This window comes from Rhinoderma darwinii, chromosome 2 (assembly GCF_050947455.1).
Source record: "Rhinoderma darwinii isolate aRhiDar2 chromosome 2, aRhiDar2.hap1, whole genome shotgun sequence".
NCBI lineage: Eukaryota > Metazoa > Chordata > Amphibia > Anura > Rhinodermatidae > Rhinoderma > Rhinoderma darwinii.
The window spans coordinates 365,715,884-365,737,287 of NC_134688.1; the positions used below are offsets into that span (position 1 = coordinate 365,715,884).

The following is a 21,404-nucleotide window of genomic DNA, read 5'->3' on the forward strand; positions in this document are numbered from 1 at the left end:
GAGGCTCTGTCACCAGATTTTGCAACCCCTATCTGCTATTGCAGCAGATAGGCGCTGCAATGTAGATTACAGTAACGTTTTTATTTTTAAAAAACGAGCATTTTTGGCCAAGTTATGACCATTTTTGTATTTATGCAAATGAGGCTTGCAAAAGTACAACTGGGCGTGTTGAAAAGTAAAAGTACAACTGGGCGTGTATTATGTGCGTACATCGGGCGTTTTTACTTCTTTTACTAGCTGGGCGTTCTGAAATCAATGGGAGGCGTTTTCGGCCGTTATTTGGCACGTTTTCCGCTTAAAAAAACTCTGTGTGAACAGGGCCTAAGTGTCCTACAATGTCTTCTCAGTTATAGATCTAAAGTAACGCTTCTCAGTACTGTTGTTGAATGTCCCCCATGCTGTCTTAAGTCAGAGCTGGATTAATAGCTGTATAATGCCCTTCATGCTGCTGCTTCTCTGTGTGTAAAATTGAGACAGGGGAGCAGGATCTCCTCTTTTCTCTGTTTGCTGTGTATGTGAGACATTATAGCAGCTCTAAAGCCTCTAAAGGGAAAACAGACAATTAGAAATAAAGCCTGCAGAGGAGAAAACTGTTGATAAATGGATAATATTCTGTGGACTGATCAGTCAAAGAGGTTACTTTTTGGAAGACCTGGGCTTCGTTACATATGGTGTAAAGCTAAGGCTGGGTTCACACGAACTATTTTCAGACGTAAACGAGGCGTATTATGCCTCGTTTTACGTCTCAAAATAAGGCTACAATACGTCGGCAAACATCTGCCCATTCATTTGAATGGGTTTGCCGACGTATTGTGCCGACGGTAAAAAAAACGCTTGCGGTAAAGAGAAGCGACATGCCCTATCTTCGGTCGTTTACAACTCTGACCTCCCATTGACATCAATGGGAGGCAGAGAAAGCGTATTTCGCTGGGTTTTTGCCCGTGGCACTCAATGGGCACGAGTGAAAAACGCGGCAAACGGCGCGCATGCAGATGAAAATGGGTGAACTCAGCTTTAGGGCAGATTCAGACGAACGTTGCGTTTTTGCGCGCGCAAAAAACGCGGCGTTTTGCGCGCGCAAAAACCACTTGACAGCTGCGTGTGTCATCCGTGTATGATGCGCGGCTGCGTCATCATAGAGATGAGGCTAGTCGACGCCCGTCACTGTCCAAGGTGCTGAAAGAGCTAACTGATCGGCAGTAACTCTTTCAGCACCCTCGACAGTGAATGCCGAACACAATATCGAGAAACCTGTTAAAAAAAAAGAAAAAGTTCGTACTTACAGAGAACTTCCCTCCCGGCCGTTGCCTTGGTGACGCGTCCTTGGTGACGCGCCTCTCTTGACATCGGGCCCCACCACCCTGGATGACGCGGCAGTCCATGTGACCGCTGCAGCCTGTGCTTGGCCTGTGATTGGCTGGAGCTGTCACTTGGACTGAATTGTCATCCCGGGAGGTCAGACTGGAGGAAGAAGCCGGGAGTTATCGGTAAGTCAGAACTTCGTTTTTTTTTACAGGTTCATGTACAGTGAAGGAAATAAGTATTTGATCCCTTGCTGATTTTGTAAGTTTGCCCACTGTCAAAGACATGAACAGTCTAGAATTTTTAGGCTAGGTTGATTTTACAAGTGAGAGATAGATTATATTAAAAAAAAAAAAAGAAAATCACATTGTCAAAATTATATATATTTATTTGCATTGTGCACAGAGAAATAAGTATTTGATCCCTTTGGCAAACAAGACTTAATACTTGGTGGCAAAACCCTTGTTGGCAAGCACAGCAGTCAGATGTTTTTAGTAGTTGATGATGAGGTTTGCACACATGTTAGATGGAATTTTGGCCCACTCCTCTTTGCAGATCATCTGTAAATCATTAAGATTTCGAGGCTGTCGCTTGGCAACTCGGATCTTCAGCTCCCTCCATAAGTTTTCGATGGGATTAAGGTCTGGAGACTGGCTAGGCCACTCCATGACCTTAATGTGCTTCTATTTGAGCCACTCCTTTGTTGCCTTGGCTGTATGTTTTGGGTCATTGTCGTGCTGGAAGACCCAGCCACGAGCCATTTTTAATGTCCTGGTGGAGGGAAGGAGGTTGTCACTCAGGATTTGACGGTACATGGCTCCATCCATTCTCCCATTGATGCGGTGAAGTAGTCCTGTGCCCTTAGCAGAGAAACACCCCCAAAACATAATGTTTCCACCTCCATGCTTGACAGTGGGGACGGTGTTCTTTGGGTCATAGGCAGCATTTCTCTTCCTCCAAACACGGCGAGCTGAGTTAATGCCAAAGAGCTCAATTTTAGTCTCATCTGACCACAGCACCTTCTCCCAATCACTCTCAGAATCATCCAGATGTTCATTTGCAAACTTCAGACGGGCCTGTACATGTGCCTTCTTGAGCAGGGGGACCTTGCGGGCACTGCAGGATTTTAATCCATTATGGCGTAATGTGTTACCAATGGTTTTCTTGGTCACTGTGGTCCAAGCTGCCTTGAGATCATTTACAAGTTCCCCCCGTGTAGTTTTCGGCTGAGCTCTCACCTTCCTCAGGATCAAGGATACCCCACGAGGTGAGATTTTGCATGGAGCCCCAGATCGATGTCGATTGACAGTCATTTTGTATGTCTTCCATTTTCTTACTATTGCACCAACAGTTGTCTCCTTCTCACCCAGCGCCTTACTTATGGTTTTGTAGCCCATTCCAGCCTTGTGCAGGTCTATGATCTTGTCCCTGACATCCTTAGAAAGCTCTTTGGTCTTGCCCATGTTGTAGAGGTTAGAGTCAGACTGATTAATTGAGTCTGTGGACAGGAGTCTTTTATACAGGTGACCATTTAAGACAGCTGTCTTTAATGCAGGCACCAAGTTGATTTGGAGCGTGTAACTGGTCTGGAGGAGGCTGAACTCTTAATGGTTGGTAGGGGATCAAATACTTATTTCTCTGTGCACAATGCAAATAAATATATATAATTTTGACTATGTGATTTTCTTTTTTTTTTTTTATATAATCTATCTCTCACTGGTAAAATTAACCTAGCCTAAAAATTCTAGACTGTTCATGACTTTGACAGTGTGCAAACTTACAAAATCAGCAAGGGATCAAATACTTATTTCCTCCACTGTATATTGGGATCGGAAGTCACTGTCCATGGTGCTGAAACAGTTTAACTCTTTCAGCACCTTGGACAGTGACTATCTCCTGACGTCGCGTACCGGAAATTTTTTTGCCGGGTTCGGCCAAAACGAGTTCGGCCGAACCCGGTGAAGTTCGGTTCGGTTGTCCGGGTTCGCTCATCTCAAAGACACTCCGTTTGGATGTTTGGAAACAGAAAAGCACGTGGTTCTTTTCTGTTTACATTCATCCTTTTGACAGCTGGTGCGCTGTTTCAGTCGGTTCGCAAGGATTGACTTCAATGGGTGCGTGATGCGCGAAATACGCGGAGATATTGAGCATGTCGCGCTTTTTGCGCAGCTGACAAACGCTGCGCAAAAAGCACGGACTGTCTGTACTGCCCCATAGACTTGTATTGGTCTGTGCGTGGCGCGTGAAAACCACGCGGCCCGTACGGACCCAATACACTCTCGTGTGAATCCCCCCTTAAAGAGGCTCTGTCACCAGTTTAATACTTCTCTATCTCCTACCTAATCTAATAAACGCTTTGATGCTGATAACTACTGTTTTGTTGTTTTGTTTTTTTTAAATATTTAATATTGACAAAGTTCTGATCATTTTTAGATTTATGCAAATTTTTTCTAAATGCCCAACTGGGCATTTTCTTTCATTTAACCAAGTGGGCGTTGTAAAGAAAAGTTTATGATGCTAATGTATTACAGCGACTATCAGATTATGTAGGAGATAGGGCACTTATAGGGAACTTGTCACCAGCATTTCACCTATTGAACTTTACATATCCCTCACTGGCCGCTGCTATGAAAAGTTCATTGTCGTTATCCCTGCTCCTAAACTCCTCCTCCGACTATAAATAAGGGTCTGCAAACATTTTGCGCTTTTTATCGTAATAATCCGATGTCCCTTTGTGCGCAAACCCCAGAAGAGGACATCAATGCACAAGCGCTGGATATTGTGTGCTGGGGGAAGGCGAGGAGCTGTCAATCAAAAGTAAGGAGGCGGGGTAAACTCGGAAAGACTTGAGGAATGAAGATATGACTCTTTTCAAACAAATATATAACTCTTTTATGCTCATTAGCATACGGTGTGGGAACACTAAAAAACTGAATACTAAAGCTACAGAGCCGACTAAGAAGACAATTATAGGTTATATAGAAATGATTTTTCACCCACCACCACCAGGTAGTGCTGGTTTAATAGGTGAAATGCTGGTGACCGGTTCCCTTTAAGTGTGTTGTAACAAAGCAATTTACGTATTGCAATACCTTATTCATTTTTTCTTTACAGGGCTTATAAAACCATTGAAGAAGATGACATGAAGTTCCCACTTATTTATGGAGAAGGCAAAAAGGTTTGTGTATGTAAAAACTAGTAACATGCAGGAATCACATCCAATCTAATAATCCATGTTAAAACATTATTAATTAGAAATTAAAATAGCAATCTTCACAAGCCTCAGGACCACCTTTGCATGGGATGGCAAAAGCCCAATTTATATAAACAGACTGGTTGACTAGTTGAGCCTCCATTTACTGGTCGGTAGGGAATGTTCATAAACTTTCTCTGCAGCTTCGCAGGTTAGTATCAGAGTGCTCCTGCAGATTTGCTTCATATATGGAAAATAAATGGAGCATGCGGTTTAAGACGGCTGTAATACAGGTGCGTAATAACGTCCATATTTCAGACACAAGACCCAACAGATCTTCTGAGCCTAGCTGACATAACAATACAGCTGACCTGGTTCTGTGTCCACGCATGTGACGCAGATGCACATACATGACTCAAGGTCATTGATGATTGAGTCTAATGATTACACACATGATCTAAACAAGGACAAGCTTTACCCTGCTTATGCCTACTCTAGTATTGTTTATGCTCAGTAGTACCTAATCTCAGAATGGGTCACAAACATGGACTATATGTGAGTTAATAGAATAACTTTTTATGACTTTTGTGACAACCGTTTGAATACAATGTCATTAATACCAAAATAATCCCATTAACGTAATCTATCATATGATAGAATTAGATCAATAAATACACAGATACAAGTTTAGCATGAATTGACAATTGCACTTCTAACAGTTCTATTTTTGGTGGGATTATTCAGTGAAAGGACTGCAAAGAGGCCTTATATTTATTTCTACATAAAATACATTTCTGGGTAGCGTTAGGGGCATTCCAGGATGGGACAGGGGTAGGGCCTAAAATGTCTCATGATTTGGGATTAAAATATTGAGAAGGTATGGTCAAAACGTGCCAGGGTGCTGGCTCAAATTGAGACAGAATTCGGATGTACATGCTGTGCGCCACACTTTTTTCGATGTGCTCGATAATGGGAGGTGGCTTAGTTGACAAGGGGTGTGGCCTATCAGAAAGGGCGTCACTTAAAATGCAACATGATGCACCAAAATTGTGGCACTAAAAGCTGACGCGAACTAAGCCAACCAAGAGGTGGTTTAAGGAAGAGAAAAGTGTCTATCATGTCTAGCTAGAGGTGCCAAATTTATCATAAAGCATGCACATAAATTTGGCATATTTTCTGACTGCCGTGTCTAAGTTTACACTGCAAAAACTTAGACAGTATTAGTAAATCTGTCCCAATGTGTTTACTGTACATTTATAGAGAGAGTAATTCTTGCCTTCAAATGTCCTTTGCCGTGGCATAATGGTTAGCACAGGATAATATGGGAGTGCTAATATAGGAATATTACACCGCAGTGCTGACTAACAGTTTTGTCTTTGTGCTGCTAACATACACTATTTATTGTTGTTCTACCAGGCTAGAGTCATGGCCACCATTGGGGTGACACGGGGATTTGGAGACCATGATCTTAAAGTGTATAACTCAAACATTTACATCAAGCCATTCTTATCTTGTATCCCTGAGGTATGTATACCATATGTGTCTTTTTACTTTTATACCACAGCTTGACATGTATACTGTGTTTATCTATGAGTCATACTATTGCCACATAGTCTTGTAGGAGAACATTCTGCTGAAACATTGCATCGGAAAGTCCAGCTTTGTTGTCCATCTTAACATATTTATGCATTTCCTTTGTAACACTTTTTGACCCAAAATTAGTTTAACATTTTTATTTTACATACTCAGTGCATACCTCTTATATAATCTCTAGTCTCCTAACATATGTTCAGACTCTTGAGTTGTGCATTTATTCATGGCATTCTGATTTCTACCCATTAAAATATTTACTTCCAAAGTTTCCAGGAAGCAAACTTTCTGAAAATGCAATAACAGAATAGATGTTAAAAGCTACAATTATAGGATTTTTATCAGCCATTATTAAAGATAAATAACGCTTTTATGCAGACATCCATTGATGCATTATTTTAGTACAAAGCCATTAAATTCACAATTGGCAAAGCTTCTGTATGATTGCATATTAGCTCATAAAGAGGTTTTCTGGGATGAGAAATAGTATTAAATGTTCTATGCCACTGCCATTCAGGCGCCCCTATGTGTCTTTGTTCTCACACCGGCATGATGGTGTGTTGTCCATAGGGATAACAAGTCGAGTGAGCAGGCCAACTGCTGTAGTGACATTGCTATATGCTACATGTCACTGCACCATTCACGATTGGTCGGCCATTTGGACCACCCATCATCATATCGGCATGTGAACATTCATTCGTCAAAGACAAAATTTAGCAATTTTTAGCACATGCTGGTTTAACAGCTACATTTTTTTAGTTATTAGGCTATCTACACTATTTTTGGATCTGTTATTTTTTGTGACAGATGCTTCTTTATTTTCATTTTGTTTTTTTAGAAATAGATTTTCTTTTTTTCAATGTTATTAGGGGCAACATTGCACATTCTTATGTATTTTTTTGTAGAGTAAAGTTACTTTAAAGGGGTTGTCTAATTTGGATAAACAAGTTTCATATACACTATTATGTCACTCCGAGTAAAGAGATGGGTCCAGCCAAGGACCCTCATCAATAAGAGCAAGCAAAGATCAGCTACAAAGAGTATCCCTTGCTTCAAAGGACTCTTGTCTTTGCATTATACGGACAGCCTTTTGATTCCAATGGGACTGTATAATGCTTCATTTCCCCAGTTGTGGCGCTGCAGGGAAATAGAACACTTGTTTCCAAGTTTCCTCACAGATTACTGCTGAGGGGCCTCAGCAGCGGGACACGTTGAGATCAGCTTATTATCAAGGGACCCTTCTAACCAGAAAGGATTGTACAAAGCAGGCAACCCCTTCAAAATAAATGGGTTGCACATCACAACTGAATACATTTACCATCTGTGAGTAGAGTAGAAAACAATCTTATAGCCAGGGGATCATTAATCACATTGGCATCATTATGCTTTTTTTACTTTTATTTACACGCTACGATCATATCCCAATTTTTGCAGGAAATCTCTTAAAATCACAGCAAATAATGTAATATCTCCACAATGGCTAAATACAACCTCAGTCCCTAATAAGCAGTGCTTTTACCTATTGTATTTGTGTATTTGCACGCTCTAAATTCTGTGGATTGCAAATGATTGCATGCAGATTGACAGATAAGGCTAGGAAAAACATCATTACATCAGATGCTGTACTGGTGTAGCCTGTAACTTCATAGTCATTAGTTCATACCCAGCTTACCGTGGGCAAGTGTAAATTAATCTGTGCTTTAGAATTTGTTAAATTAAAAATAAAATAGACACTGCACTTTGAACAAACTTTTCATAAATCAGTAGTATAAGTAAATATAATAAACTTTGTAATATATCTTATTATCCCCCCCCCCCCCTCCGAAGACCAGGGTTAAACCTCTTTGTTAAATCCTACAGACCAATATCTTTATTAAATACAGATGTTAAACTCATTGCAAAGGTGCTGGCAAATGGTTTGATGGGAATTATGACGGTGATCATACACCCGAATTAATCAGGATTTATGAATGGGAACTCTATTGACAGTAATATTAGAAGAGTTTTTGAAAATTTGCAATATGCATCTACACATTTAAGGAAGGGAGGACTGCTCTCTCTGGATGTCATAAAGGCCTTTGACATTTGACCCAGTTGAAATGTCCTTTCTTTGGTAGGCACTGTCACGCCTGGGCCGCTCCACCGTAGCAGAGTAGCAGCTGGCCAAACAAGAGTCAAAGATAGTCTTTAGGACAAGAGTTCCTGGATAGAAGACTTGGCAGATACTTGACTTTTCAGATACTTGACTTGGCAGATACTTGACTTGACAGATGTTTGACTTGGCAGATGCTTGACTTGGCAGATGCTTGCCTTGGCAGACGCTTGACTTGACGGACACTTGACACAGAAATAGTGTAGTCGTCTGGGCCCACAGGCCGGCACGTGCTCTGGGCACAGATGCTGCACTCAACTCCAACCCTAGACTTTGCACTGGAACTTAAACACAATTACGGGATACAGTATACGGGAAGACAGGATACAGCTAAGGAACCATTTGCAGAACAAACATGGAAAGACACAACAACGCTCAGGCAAGGAGGAAGAGGGCAGAGACCTTTTTATAGTCCAGGGTGTGTTTGGGATTGGGTAGGGACAATTTTACTGGTGCACGCACGCACGCTCCAGGCCCTAAAGCTGAGGTGAAGCAGAGGAGAGCTGTAGCCACATGTGCCGGCGTCTCTGGGGAGGGAGATGCCGGCAAGCTCTGAGTCTCCTGCGGTTGTGGCTGCCGGTGAGTAGGACTTGCCGGCGGTCAGCGACCGCAGGCATAACAGGCTCTGAGCAGGTACCGGCCTTGAGGACGGTTTTATAAAATTGTGTCAAATTTTATACACTGAACCCTTCGCAAGGAGAGGCACCCGTCAAGGATGCCCCTTATTCCCACTATTGTTCAATATTGTGATGGGGTGGCAATTAAAATGAGATCAGCTGATCAAATTAGGAGATTGTCTTTTGAATCACTCTACTCAGATGACATGCTCCTTTTTATTGGAGACATGGATTCTGTAGAGCATGTCGTCCGCATGTAGGAAGACATTAACTGGAGTAAATCAAGCCTGATAACATTTGAGCCGAGCTCCTCCCTATCTTTGAACTCAAAAGTAAGACTTGTTGAGCAATTTGGTTATCTGAGTATTAAAATATCAAAATCATTATACGACTATAGTGCTTTATATATCACTCCACTACTGTCTGAACAGAGAAAAAAGGTGGAGACATAGAGCCGATTACTGCTATCAAGAGAGGACTGGGTAGCACAAGTTAAGATGATATTGTTACCCAAGATAGTACTCTACCTCTCCAAAAGTCCAATATGGCTATCTAAAAAAACGTTTTAAGACTTTAGAATCAATTATAAATGCCCTAATTTGGCTCAGGTCAAACTAGAAATAATGGGCAGATTTTAATTACCTGTTTTCGGATAAATGGAACAGCTGGATTGGATCATTGAAGGATCGGCAGAAATCCATGTTTGGTCTCTGAATTTGGAGTTAGACATGGTTCTTTTTTTTTGTCTCCTATTATCCATCTTCTGGGGTGGTAACTGGGTAGAGGAGGGGGGCGAGGGGTTGAGGATGGGGTGGAATGCAGGTATAATTATTTTCTTGTGATTTTTATATTGCACTTTTGTAAATAATATAACTTGTCCCACATAAAACAATCCCTCATATACTGTTTATACATTAAAAAATAAAAGTTATGGTTGTCGGAAAAAATAACCCCAAAAAAGACCACTGAGGGATCAGGTTACAGCTGCCCATATATGACTATGGAGAGGGGAGGGGGAGAAAGAGAGCAGAGTAAGAGCGAGGCAGAAAGAGACACTGAGATGCTGCAGCAGCTTCCTATAAGTGTTATATTTCACCACAGTGCTGGATTCACAGCTACACTGCTCATTACTGCTCATTACTGCTGTATAACGTCATCCATGTTGCTGCTTTTTTTATATCTGTAAGAGATAGAAATAGAAAAGCAGTATTCTGCTCTTCACTAGGTGTGCTGTTAGGCTCCACCCACTAACTCAGAGAAAGGTGATAATTAAACATGGAGCCTGCAGAGGGGAAAACTGCTTAAAAATTCCATATACAAGTCATATAATGATAAGAATGATTTGTATGACAGGGTGAGGAACCAAATGTTTTTTACAGATGGGGGCATTGAGAACTAAGATTTGGAAGGTGATTAATAATCAGGATCAAATTAAAAAGAGCACTATAATTTTTATAATTCATTATAATTTAGATCAAGTGTGAGGATGAAATGGTTTCCATTTTGAAAGTCATTGATTTCCTTAACATTAGTCAAGAGCACAGGGATCTCCTGGAGAAGCCAATTGAGGTAAAGGACATAAGGGAAACCATGAAGACACTCCCCAAAAATAAAGCTCCATGTCATAAAGGGCTCCCTTTTGAAATTCCGGAACAGTATGGGGACGAGCTGTTAAATTATTTTGGTATTTTTAACTAGTAACCCTTATAAAGAATGCTATCTTCTATCTTCTATGATGGATCAGCTATAGTACTCATATTAAAACAAGATAAGGATACATTGGAACTGGACTCTTACCGCCCCATCTCCATGCTGAATTCAGATATCAAGCTGATAGCTAAGATCCTGTCAAAAAAACTTTCTAAGGTTGTAAAAACCCTGATACATACTAATCAAAACCACCGAAAAAGGCCATACTTACAAATGGACACAGCCAGGTCAGAAACGCTGATGAAGGAGTGAGCAGGTGCTTTAAATAATAATAGCCACTCCCACTGGTCTTGAGGGGAGTGGTGTGTGGTGCATGGGATGTGTAGTAAGAAATAATAAATGAATAGTGTGTGTGCAAGTGTAATACTAAAAGTGAAATATAGGGGGCAGTAATGAGTGAAGTGCCTCAATAGAAATAAATGGATAATGGGGTGCAAGTGTGTGAAACATGGAGGGATAGTGTGTACGTCATGAGGCACAAAGTGTATAGCCAGGTAGAAGCCTATTTGTGACGCCTTGATACTAATCAAATTGGATTTATTCCAGAAAGGCCAATTTAAATGAACATTAGGAGATTATTTGGGAAACTTAAGCGGGGAAATGGTTAGGTGGAGAATGGCGCAATCCTATCCCTGGATGCTTCCAAGGCATTTAACAGTGACAGTGTAGAGTGGGGACCTCTGGCAGGTATTGTAGGCAATGGTCTTTGGGTCCACCTTCATTAAGTGGATTAGACTACTGTATAATGACCCAAGGGTCAAGTTGATGGTAAATGGAGATGCTACCCCCTGGTTTTCTTTCTCTAGAGGAAAAAGATAGGGGTGCCCCTGCTTCCCACTGTTGTACGCCATTGGCTATAGAACCTCTGGCAGCTCATATTAGAAGATCGCCCAGTGTTAAGGGGGTTTTACACAGAGCGATTATCAGGCAGACGGTTCATATAATGCTCGTTGCCGATAATTACCCTGCAAACGCTCCATCATCTGCTGGTTGTATCTTTTTGAAAAAGTAAAAGATTATCGTTGTCGGCAGCACATCTCCCTGTGTAAACAGGGAGACGCGCTGCCGACATAATAATAATGTGCTCGCCTATCTATAGCTCCGTGTGTCTCGTTGACCGGCGCTCGCTGCACTAGCCGAGTGTTGGCCGGTTAAAAGGGTCTTTAGAGGAGTCAATTAAAACAATATGGAAAATAAGATCCTACTATATGCGGAGGATGTGGTTTAAACCTTGGCCGGCTCAAGAGAATCCCTAAACGCCGTAATTAAATTGAAGGAAAGATTTGGAGAAATCTCAAGAGTGATAAGAAACAGGAAAAAAATTGGCTTTGATGCATATAAAGGCACTACCTTTTGAGGTGGATTAAAGGCTTAAAGTAATTAGCTCAGGGGAGTTTCAGATATCTTGGAATCAAGCTCTCAAGAAAAGCTGATGATTATAGCAACTTAAACATATCCCCCCCTAAGCATTCTCCGAAACAAGACCAGGACTGTGCGGAAGTTGTCACTGTCTATAGCAAACTGTCTGATGGTCCTTCTTCCGAAAATATTATTTTTGTTCTCCAATTGTCCCATCTGGTTATCAGGAGAAATCTTTAAAACACTAAACAGAATAACAGCACTTTATTTGGAGGGGGAAAAAAAGCCAAAAATAAAAAAAGGATAGGGGAGAGCTTACACTCAGAATAACAGCTATATAACCTGTATATGCTGGGACAAGGTTGACCTATATGAGCTGCTGGAAAAAGGCATATTTACAGGCAGTAAAAAAGGCAAATTTCTTAGGGAAATTTATTGTCCTTGACAATAGCCATACCAGGCTGCCATGACAACCATCGGCGCTCCCGCGATTGTGCTGTGGGGGGCATTGGGCTGACAGAGGGCCCCATTCTTAAACAGCTTAGAGGCAGCAGTCGCTATTGATCTTGCATCTATGTCGTTAAAAGGCATGGATCTAAGTTTTTCCTAATCCGTTGCATTGAGGTGTCGGCCGTAACATACAGCTGACACCACTGAGTATGAAGTGGCATACTTTCACTTCCCGGCTATGATGTAACTATGCCAAATGTTGGTAAGGGGTTAAAGTGGTTATCCGGGCACAGGGCGGTTTTTCATACTGATGACCTATCCATAGGATAGGTCACCAGTACATGAACAATGGGGCTCCCACACCCAGACTCCACATCGATCAGCTGCTCCGGCTGCCTCCGGGCACCAGATGTCTAGACGGAAGAGCAAATGACTCCGGTCACGGTATAGCGGCCGTGCTGTACGGAGCCATCTGCTTCTGACACTGGCCACTGCATAACATCCCCGGTGCCAAGAGGCACCCAGAACAGCTGATCGATGTGGGTGTCGGGCCCCCACGATCATATACTGATGACCTATTCTGTGGATAGGTCATCAGTATAAAAAACCGCCCTGTGCCTGGACAAGCCTTTTAAATCAAAAGATAAGCAGACAAAAGTTGGGAAGTATGGGGCAAAAGGATAATATGAATATAACTGAAACAATATAATAGGGCACAAGTTAATACCGAGCGTATAATTAAATTACTCGCATAGAATAACACAATTTTTTTTTATAGTTCACAGATTGTGTAACACACCTTTAAGATTATATAAAATGAAAATAAGAGTTACCTCTAACTGCCTGAAATATAATACTGTGGACACCAGTTTACTACATATGCTCTGTTTGCGTCCTGTAATTGAAGACCATTGGAGAAAAAAATCAGAATTATTTAAATAGGATATTTGGTACATCTGTTCAGGTAGATCCGGTGATTTGTTTATTGGCTCAATATATAGCTCAATTAAAAAGGCTTTCAGGGGTAACAAAGGGCTGATGAAACTTTTATTTCTTGCAAGGAAAATTGGATGTCAATCCGCGCTCCTCCCTTGCCTGAATGGTGTAATACGGCAGATACTCTTTGAGAAGTCATGGTACCGGAGTAGAAATAAGGAAATGTTATTCATTAGCAAATAGCAAGCATGGTTAAATAACCAGGTGGGAACTCCAAGAGAGCTAAAATACTCACCCCTTTGATAATCAGGTAAAAAAATAAAAATAAATTATGCTCTGACTAGGGCATCAAGTGGGCATGAAAGTAGGGAGGTAATATGGAAAAAGATTGTATTTTATCTTTAAAGTAATAAAGTATAGAAGATATAAGTTACGCGTTAAGCAGGTCTCTTGACTGAATTTTCCTCTGTATATTAAGCTAAAGAAGGGTTTATATGGAACCCATTCTCTAGACAATATCTTTAGCATGCTCCTCTCTCTTGGTACAGAGACCCTCAGAGATCAAGTGTAACTATTACAGGTGTTTAACTCCTACCCCATGGCAGAATTTCTTGTCTTTTGGTCATATGCTTGATCAAATGCTTAACACTTCTCTAAATGTTTCTATAGTGGGTGCGGCTGTTATTTTGCCTTGCATACAGGGTACAATGTCCTGGATATAGACCAAATAATCCAGGGGATCTGCTTTGTATAAATGGCAATATATAATTGAAGAAGATATCCAATAACAGATGAAAGGGTAATGGTGAATAAAATTGTCCTACTGTTGACTTGTGAATCCAATGGTGGAATACAGATTGCCAGTATTCTGCCGATGGCGCAGCATACCCATGTTATACTAATACAGTCTGTATCTGCTTAAGAGTTGGGGTACATCAGAATTTGTATTGAATCATAAATTAAATACAAATAACAAAACATGATATAACAACCAAAGGCGACATAAAGCCATTCAAAGCACTTATTGAAGTACAGTCAAGTAAAAAAAATGACATTGTTGCCAAAAGGAGGGATGAGGAGAGGAAAGGTATGACCTAACAGCACACCTCTGGCCATTAACCAACAAAATGAAGACATGAGTGACAAAAATAGTAAGAGAGGCAGAGATTTACATTTGGAGAACCTTACTTTCTCAGAACAATAGCCTAAGGGACCAGATAGTACAAAAAAAATCAGTCCTATCTGCCACCTGTGCCAGGCCCTTAAACTCTACAACAAGCTTTCAGTAAGAGGGGGCGGACAGACATAGATTTCTAACAGTAAACGATTCACTGTCTGATGTTGCAGCAGTCGCTTCTTAAAATGGGATGGCCTGTAATAAAGATATAAAGCTGCAGTAGTTCTCTTCAGTGGACTAAGCCATGTAGAAAATGAAACAGTCCAAAGCGCTCCACTTATAACCTCAGAAATTTCCATATTTATGGCTATGTTATCTGCAACTTTATTGAGTTCAATGGTGCTTAAAAGTGCTTACTGTTTTTCGAGACTTTTTTTTTCTTAGGGTCCAGTGTCTGTGCTCTGCTCTTTTTCCCTCTTGCGTTGCCTGCCATTTAAGCCATGTGGAGTCATTGGGAACCCCAGTAATTTTATGGGCCAGTCTGCCCTACATTTTTTCTTAAAGCAGCATCATGTTTTCCGGGTCAATCCCTTTCCCTTCATCTTACACTTTATTTTCCCCGTCACCTAAAACATGGTGGGGTACGATGAAATTGGAAGTTGAGATTTATTTGTTAAAGGCAACTTGTCATCCACATTATGCTGCCCTCCCCTAGTGACAGACACGCTGATTTCAGCAATATGTCACTTATGTGCTAATGTAAACCCTTTTCTGAGAACTTACATTCACAGCACAGGCAGCGCCGCCAGAGAGGAGTCCGGCATATTTATGAGCTGCTGCTAGCTCTGCCCACTTTCATCTAGCTCTGCCCACTTTCATCTAGCTCTGCCCACTTTCATCTAGCTCTGCCCAATCGCTGCTGATTGACAGATGTCTTCCTATACACAGTAATAGGAAGGGATCCGTAAATCATCAGAAAGTGGGCGGGCCTAACAGAGAGTGGGCAGTGCTAGCCACAGCTCATAATTACGCCAGACTCATCTCTGGCAGTGCTACCTGGGCTCTGAATGTAAGCTCTCAGCCAAGGTTTCACATTAGCACGTAAGTGGCAGACCGCTGAAATTAACGTGTCTGTCATCATATCATGCTCCCATAGTGAGGGCAGCGTGATGTGGATGACAGGTTCCCTTTAATACTATTACATGTTTTACCTTCCTTTCAGTATTTATTGTATGAAGGAGGAATGATTCTTTATTTCTGCAGGTGACGGTTTATGACTTGGCTGGATGTGATCACAATGCTGATGATGTCATGGTAATGGGCACCGATGGCCTGTGGGATGTCATTACTGATAGAGAAGTGGCAGATATAGTTCAAAGAGTATTTTCTTCTCATGACACCGACCAACCAAATAGGTAACTATAAGCAGTATGCATGTACATTTATAGAAAATACTAAATATTCAGTTTGAAAATAATTCAAGGACTCACATAGTGTATGGACCGAATATTAAGGCTGGAACATGTCGTTTTGCTGTTTTTGTGCGCATTTCATGTTTTTTTGTGGGGTTTTTAAAGTGCAACCAGATGTTACAATAAAGTATATAGTAAAAGATAAAATGCACTACAAACAACTGTGTTTTGGATTTTAGCATTGCTTAGGCAATTTTGTGGTCAGTTGGGTCTTTTGAAACGTAGCATTCTCTGGGTATGGAGTTTTATTCAGGCTTTATTCCCCATAGACTTCTCTATAGGACTTCAAAAACACCAGAAAAAAAGCATGTACAAAATGACACCAAAAGAAAAAACGCCTTAAAAAATGCATGTAACATTTTAATAGCACTAGTGTTGTTAGAAGCATTTTTTAATGCAGTTTAAATTGACAGAAAAATTCTGTGTGTGAAGGAGGCCTAAATTTAGTTAGTAACTGCTGCAGCAGTCACGACAATAAGGGCATTTGTGTGCATTTAGAGCATACGGTTGGGTTCCCACAGTGCAGATTTGCTGCAGATATTGCATGCGTTTGTTTGTTTGTTTGTTTTTTAAATCAAAACAGAAGAAATATATAAAGAAGGGCCTTATAGGTCTGCTCTCCTGGATCCAATTCTAGTTTTGGCAAAAAAAACGCATGCAAAATCTGCACCGTGGGAACCCAGCCTTAGGATATATTATTGTGAATGAGCAGAACATGTCAAAAGTTGTGATTGGTGGGGATCCAACTCTGAGAACTGTGCAGAATGCCATTTCGGCTCTTGTTGACTTTTTTTGGAGAACTAATTAGGGGTTAGAGACAATATTTTGCTTGTACTATCTAAGGCCTTATTGCCACGAACGTGTTAAACGTCCATGTGACGGCAGTTGAAACAACAGCCGTCACACGGACCTATATAATTCAATGTGGCCGTTCACACGGCCGTTATTTAAACGTTCAATGTCCTATTTTTTCACGCTTCATTCATCCCTCCATAGACTCTAGTCTATGGGGGATGTGTGATATCGCATCCCGCAGCGCAGAGCACAGATGCACCTCGGATGTGAAAAACTACAGTTTTTCACGTATGAGATGCGCAACGCCTGTGTCAATCTAGCCTAAATGGAAGCTTAACCCGCCACAGCCATTTTTTGGGTTTTTGATTTTAGTTTTTTCCCTCCCATCTTCCAAAAGCCATAAGTTTTTTTACTTTTCTGTCCATGAAGCCATATGAGGGCTTGTTTTTTGTAGGACGAGTTGTAGTTTTTTTTTTCATGCTACCATTTAGGCACCATGCACACGAACGTGCTTTTGCGGCCGCAATTCCCCGGAAAATCCACGGGAGAATTGCGGCCCCATTCATTCCTATGGGGCCATGCACACTACCGTGGTTTCCACGGTCCGTGCATGGCCCAGGAGCCCGCACCGCAGAAAGAATGGGCAAGCCTTATTACGGCCGTGTTCTGCAGTCCGGGCTCATTGAAAATAATGGCCGCGCCCATGTGCATTGCTCGCGATTTGCGGGCGGCTCACGGCTGACAGTCTGCTGCCGGCTGACCCGAAAATCACGGCCGTGCACATGGCTACGGTCGTGTGCATGAGGCCTTATTGTACCATATAATGCACTGGAAAAAATTCTTTGTGGGGTGGAATGGGAAAAAGACACAAAAAAGTTAGAGGGACCGCAGCACACAGTTATCAAGGTATCAAAAAAGGTGTCTTTATTCCACCATAAATAGCGACGTTTCGACCCAAGTGAGGGTCTTTCTCAAGCACTAAATAAAGTGCAAATGTGAGGTTTATATAGGGGAAATGACATCACAACATTAATTGCATATGCAAATACACGTGTAGAAAGACACTCACTGTTGTGATGTAATTTCCCCTATATAAACCTCACATTTGCACTTTATTTATTGCTTGAGAAAGACCCTCAATTGGGTCGAAACATCGCTATTTATGGTGGAATAAAGACACCTTTTTTGATACCTTGATAACGGTGTGTGCCGCAGTCTGTCTACCTTTTTTGTGTCTATTTGGAGTTGGACTGGCTACGACTCGACACTGCCTGCACCGATTGAAACTTTCTCCTGTTCAATGCCCCTCATGAGTTTCTTTGGGACTGTGATGTGCTGCTTATCTCTTTCTTTGGATGGGAAAATGACAGTGATTCCTCCATTGTTTACTGGGTTTGGTTTTTACAGCATTCACCGTGCGGTAAAATCGACAAGTTAACTTTATTCTGCGGGTTAAAAAAATTATGGAAATACTAATTTATATATTTTTTTATGCTTTACTAGTTTTACAAGAAAAAAGTAATTGTTAAAAAAAAAATAGTTTTAGGGTACATCACTTTTTAGCCAATTCTGGCATTTTACCTTTTTGTTTACGCTGTTCACCCTCCGAGTTAAATAATGGTATATTGTAATGCTGAACTTTTTTTTACATTGCTTTTGGGGTAAAATAGGAAAATAATTTTTTTAACTGTTAATAATTTGGAAAAAAGTTAATTTAACAGTTTTATTTCCTTTTTTATTAATCCCCCTTATGTACTTGAACCAGCGACTGTTGAATCGCTTTCCCAATATACTGCAATACTTTTGCATACAGTGTTTTTATCGGCTCCTATTAAGCCCTTAATAGGAGCAGAAAGATGGCAGACCTGGGAGGGGAATCTAAGGGGTTTAACGGATGGGATCGTAGTAACGTACCATCCCGCACTTTGCAGTGAAGTGTTGGCTGTAACATACATCTCTATACTTTCCCTTCCGACTTCCGCTATATATATATATATATATATATATGTATATATATATATATATATATATATATATATGGCGGATGATGGGAAAGTGTTAAAGGGCACACTGTTCAATAGGTGCTACAGCCCCTTGGTTCAAATGCCCAGACTACAACTTTCAGCTAATGGCACTGGACGAGACTGTATGATTTGCCAATTATCAATATATTGGAAAAGGGTAGTGGCAGGCACTCTAAAATACAGTTTTCCCACTTCTGTTATTTACTGATCCCCAATTCAGATGTCTACCATTAGATTCTGGTCTACTGTGTTCTGGGAACTTGGCTGAATTCAGTTTTATTCTTTTCAATCCAGTCCATATTTCCAGGATGAGGCAGTTTATTGATGCATTCTCTCCCTTTGTACCCTGCCTCAGGTCCACTTAGATAGATAAGTATGTTTAAATAGAATGGAGAGGGCTATAGGAGCAGTTCACATGTAACTTTTATTAAAGACAAGCCCACAAATGGTGTTATCATCCACTCCGATAACCGGATCTGTTACAATAAAATATTGCAAAACCAACACTGGAGATTGCATATTCCATTCCACAACTTCTTCAAAACTAGATATTTGACTTTGTAGGTTTAGGAGCCTCACACACGAGCGTGTTCAGTCCGTGATATACGGTCCGTACATTGGACGCATTTCCCGGTCCGAACACACTGCAGGGAGCTGGGCTCCTAGCATCATAGTTATCTATGACGCTAGGACTCGCTGCGGGAAAATTGTCCTCTACTGTAATCATGTTTTCAGTACAGCACAGTAGTTCCGCGGAGAGGCATGGACACCTAGCGTCATAGATAACTATGATGCTCGGAGCCCGGCTCCCTGCAGTGTGTTCGGAACGGGAAATGCGTCCAACGTACGGACCGTATATCACGGACTGAACACGCTCCCTGTGTTCGGTCCGGGAAATGCAGCCGACGTACAGTGAAGGAAATAAGTATTTGATCCCTTGCTGATTTTGTAAGTTTGCCCACTGTCAAAGTCACATAGTCAAAATTATATATATTTATTTGCATTGTGCACAGAGAAATAAGTATTTGATCCCCTACCAACCACTAAGAGTTCAGCCTCCTCCAGACCAGTTACACGCTCCAAATCAACTTGGTGCCTGCATTAAAGACAGCTGTCTTAAATGGTCACCTGTATAAAAGACTCCTGTCCACAGACTCAATTAATCAGTCTGACTCTAACCTCTACAACATGGGCAAGACCAAAGAGCTTTCTAAGGATGTCAGGGACAAGATCATAGACCTGCACAAGGCTGGAATGGGCTACAAAACCATAAGTAAGACGCTGGGTGAGAAGGAGACAACTGTTGGTGCAATAGTAAGAAAATGGAAGACATACAAAATGACTGTCAATTGACATCGATCTGGGGCTCCATGCAAAATCTCACCTCGTGGGGTATCCTTGATCCTGAGGAAGCTGAGAGCTCAGCCGAAAACTACACGGGGGGAACTTGTTAATGATCTCAAGGCAGCTGGGACCACAGTCACCAAGAAAACCATTGGTAACACATTACGCCGTAATGGATTAAAATCCTGCAGTGCCCGCAAGGTCCCCCTACTCAAGAAGGCACATGTACAGGCCCGTCTGAAGTTTGCAAATGAACATCTGGATGATTCTGAGAGTGATTGGGAGAAGGTGCTGTGGTCAGATGAGACTAAAATTGAGCTCTTTGGCATTAACTCAACTCGCCGTGTTTGGAGGAAGAGAAATGCTGTCTATGACCCAAAGAACACCGTCCCCACTGTCAAGCATGGAGGTGGAAACTTTATGTTTTGGGGGTGTTTCTCTGCTAAGGGCACAGGACTACTTCACCGCATCAATGGGAGAATGGATGGAGCCATGTACCGTCAAATCCTGAGTGACAATCTCCTTCCCTCCACAAGGACATTAAAAATGGCTCGTGGCTGGGTCTTCCAGCACGACAATGACTCGAAACATACAGCCAAGGCAACAAAGGAGTGGCTCAAAAAGAAGCACATTAAGGTCGTGGAGTGGCCTAGCCAGTCTCCAGACCTTAATCCCATCGAAAACTTATGGAGGGAGCTGAAGATCCGAGTTGCCAAGTGACAGCCTCGAAATCTTAATGATTTACAGATGATCTGCAAAGAGGAGTGGGCCAAAAGTCCATCTAACATGTGTGCAAACCTCATCATCAACTACAAAAAACGTCTGACTGCTGTGCTTGCCAACAAGGGTTTTGCCACCAAGTATTAAGTCTTGTTTGCCAAAGGGATCAAATACTTATTTCTCTGTGCACAATGCAAATAAATATATATAATTTTGACTATGTGATTTTCTTTTTTTTTTTTAATATAATCCTTCTCTCACTGGTAAAATTAACCTAGCCTAAAAATTCTAGACTGTTCATGTCTTTGACAGTGGGCAAACTTACAAAATCAGCAAGGGATCAAATACTTATTTCCTTCACTGTACGTACCGTATATCATGTACCGTACACGCTCGTGTGAATCCGGCTTTATCCTGACGTCTATTTTAGTAAATACTTGCATTGCCCATGAAAAAAACTGTTCTGGAGCATCTTTTCTTAAACTCTGCATTGTGCCATTTCTCCAATATTCCTCCTGGAAATGTTTGCATTTTTTGACAAGTGGGCCTTACCATTTACCTTACTAATACGGCATGTCCCTACAAAGCCTCAGGCTGCTTGCACACGTTGCGTATTTTGCTGA

At 41.4% G+C, this 21,404-nt stretch overlaps 1 protein-coding gene and 1 long non-coding RNA gene across 5 annotated transcripts in view; one reads left to right on the top strand and one right to left on the bottom strand.

Moving 5' to 3' along the window:
• The window catches only part of PPM1J (protein phosphatase, Mg2+/Mn2+ dependent 1J), a 220,527-nt gene that overhangs the window by 121,266 nt on the left and 77,857 nt on the right, over positions 1-21,404 (top strand). For all 4 annotated transcript variants that reach the window (XM_075853854.1, XM_075853851.1, XM_075853852.1 and 1 more), the window contains exons 7-9: positions 4,417-4,480; positions 5,912-6,019; positions 15,690-15,841. In XM_075853854.1, the coding sequence (XP_075709969.1) occupies positions 4,417-4,480; positions 5,912-6,019; positions 15,690-15,841 (324 nt within the window). The remainder of the gene's footprint in view (positions 1-4,416; positions 4,481-5,911; positions 6,020-15,689; positions 15,842-21,404) is intronic.
• The window catches only part of LOC142743258 (uncharacterized), a 126,089-nt gene continuing 112,595 nt past the window's right edge, over positions 7,911-21,404 (bottom strand). Inside the window, exons 6-7 of the long non-coding RNA XR_012881527.1 lie at positions 9,497-9,629; positions 7,911-8,521 (exon numbers count right to left, since the gene is read on the bottom strand). This is a non-coding gene — a long non-coding RNA (uncharacterized LOC142743258). The remainder of the gene's footprint in view (positions 8,522-9,496; positions 9,630-21,404) is intronic.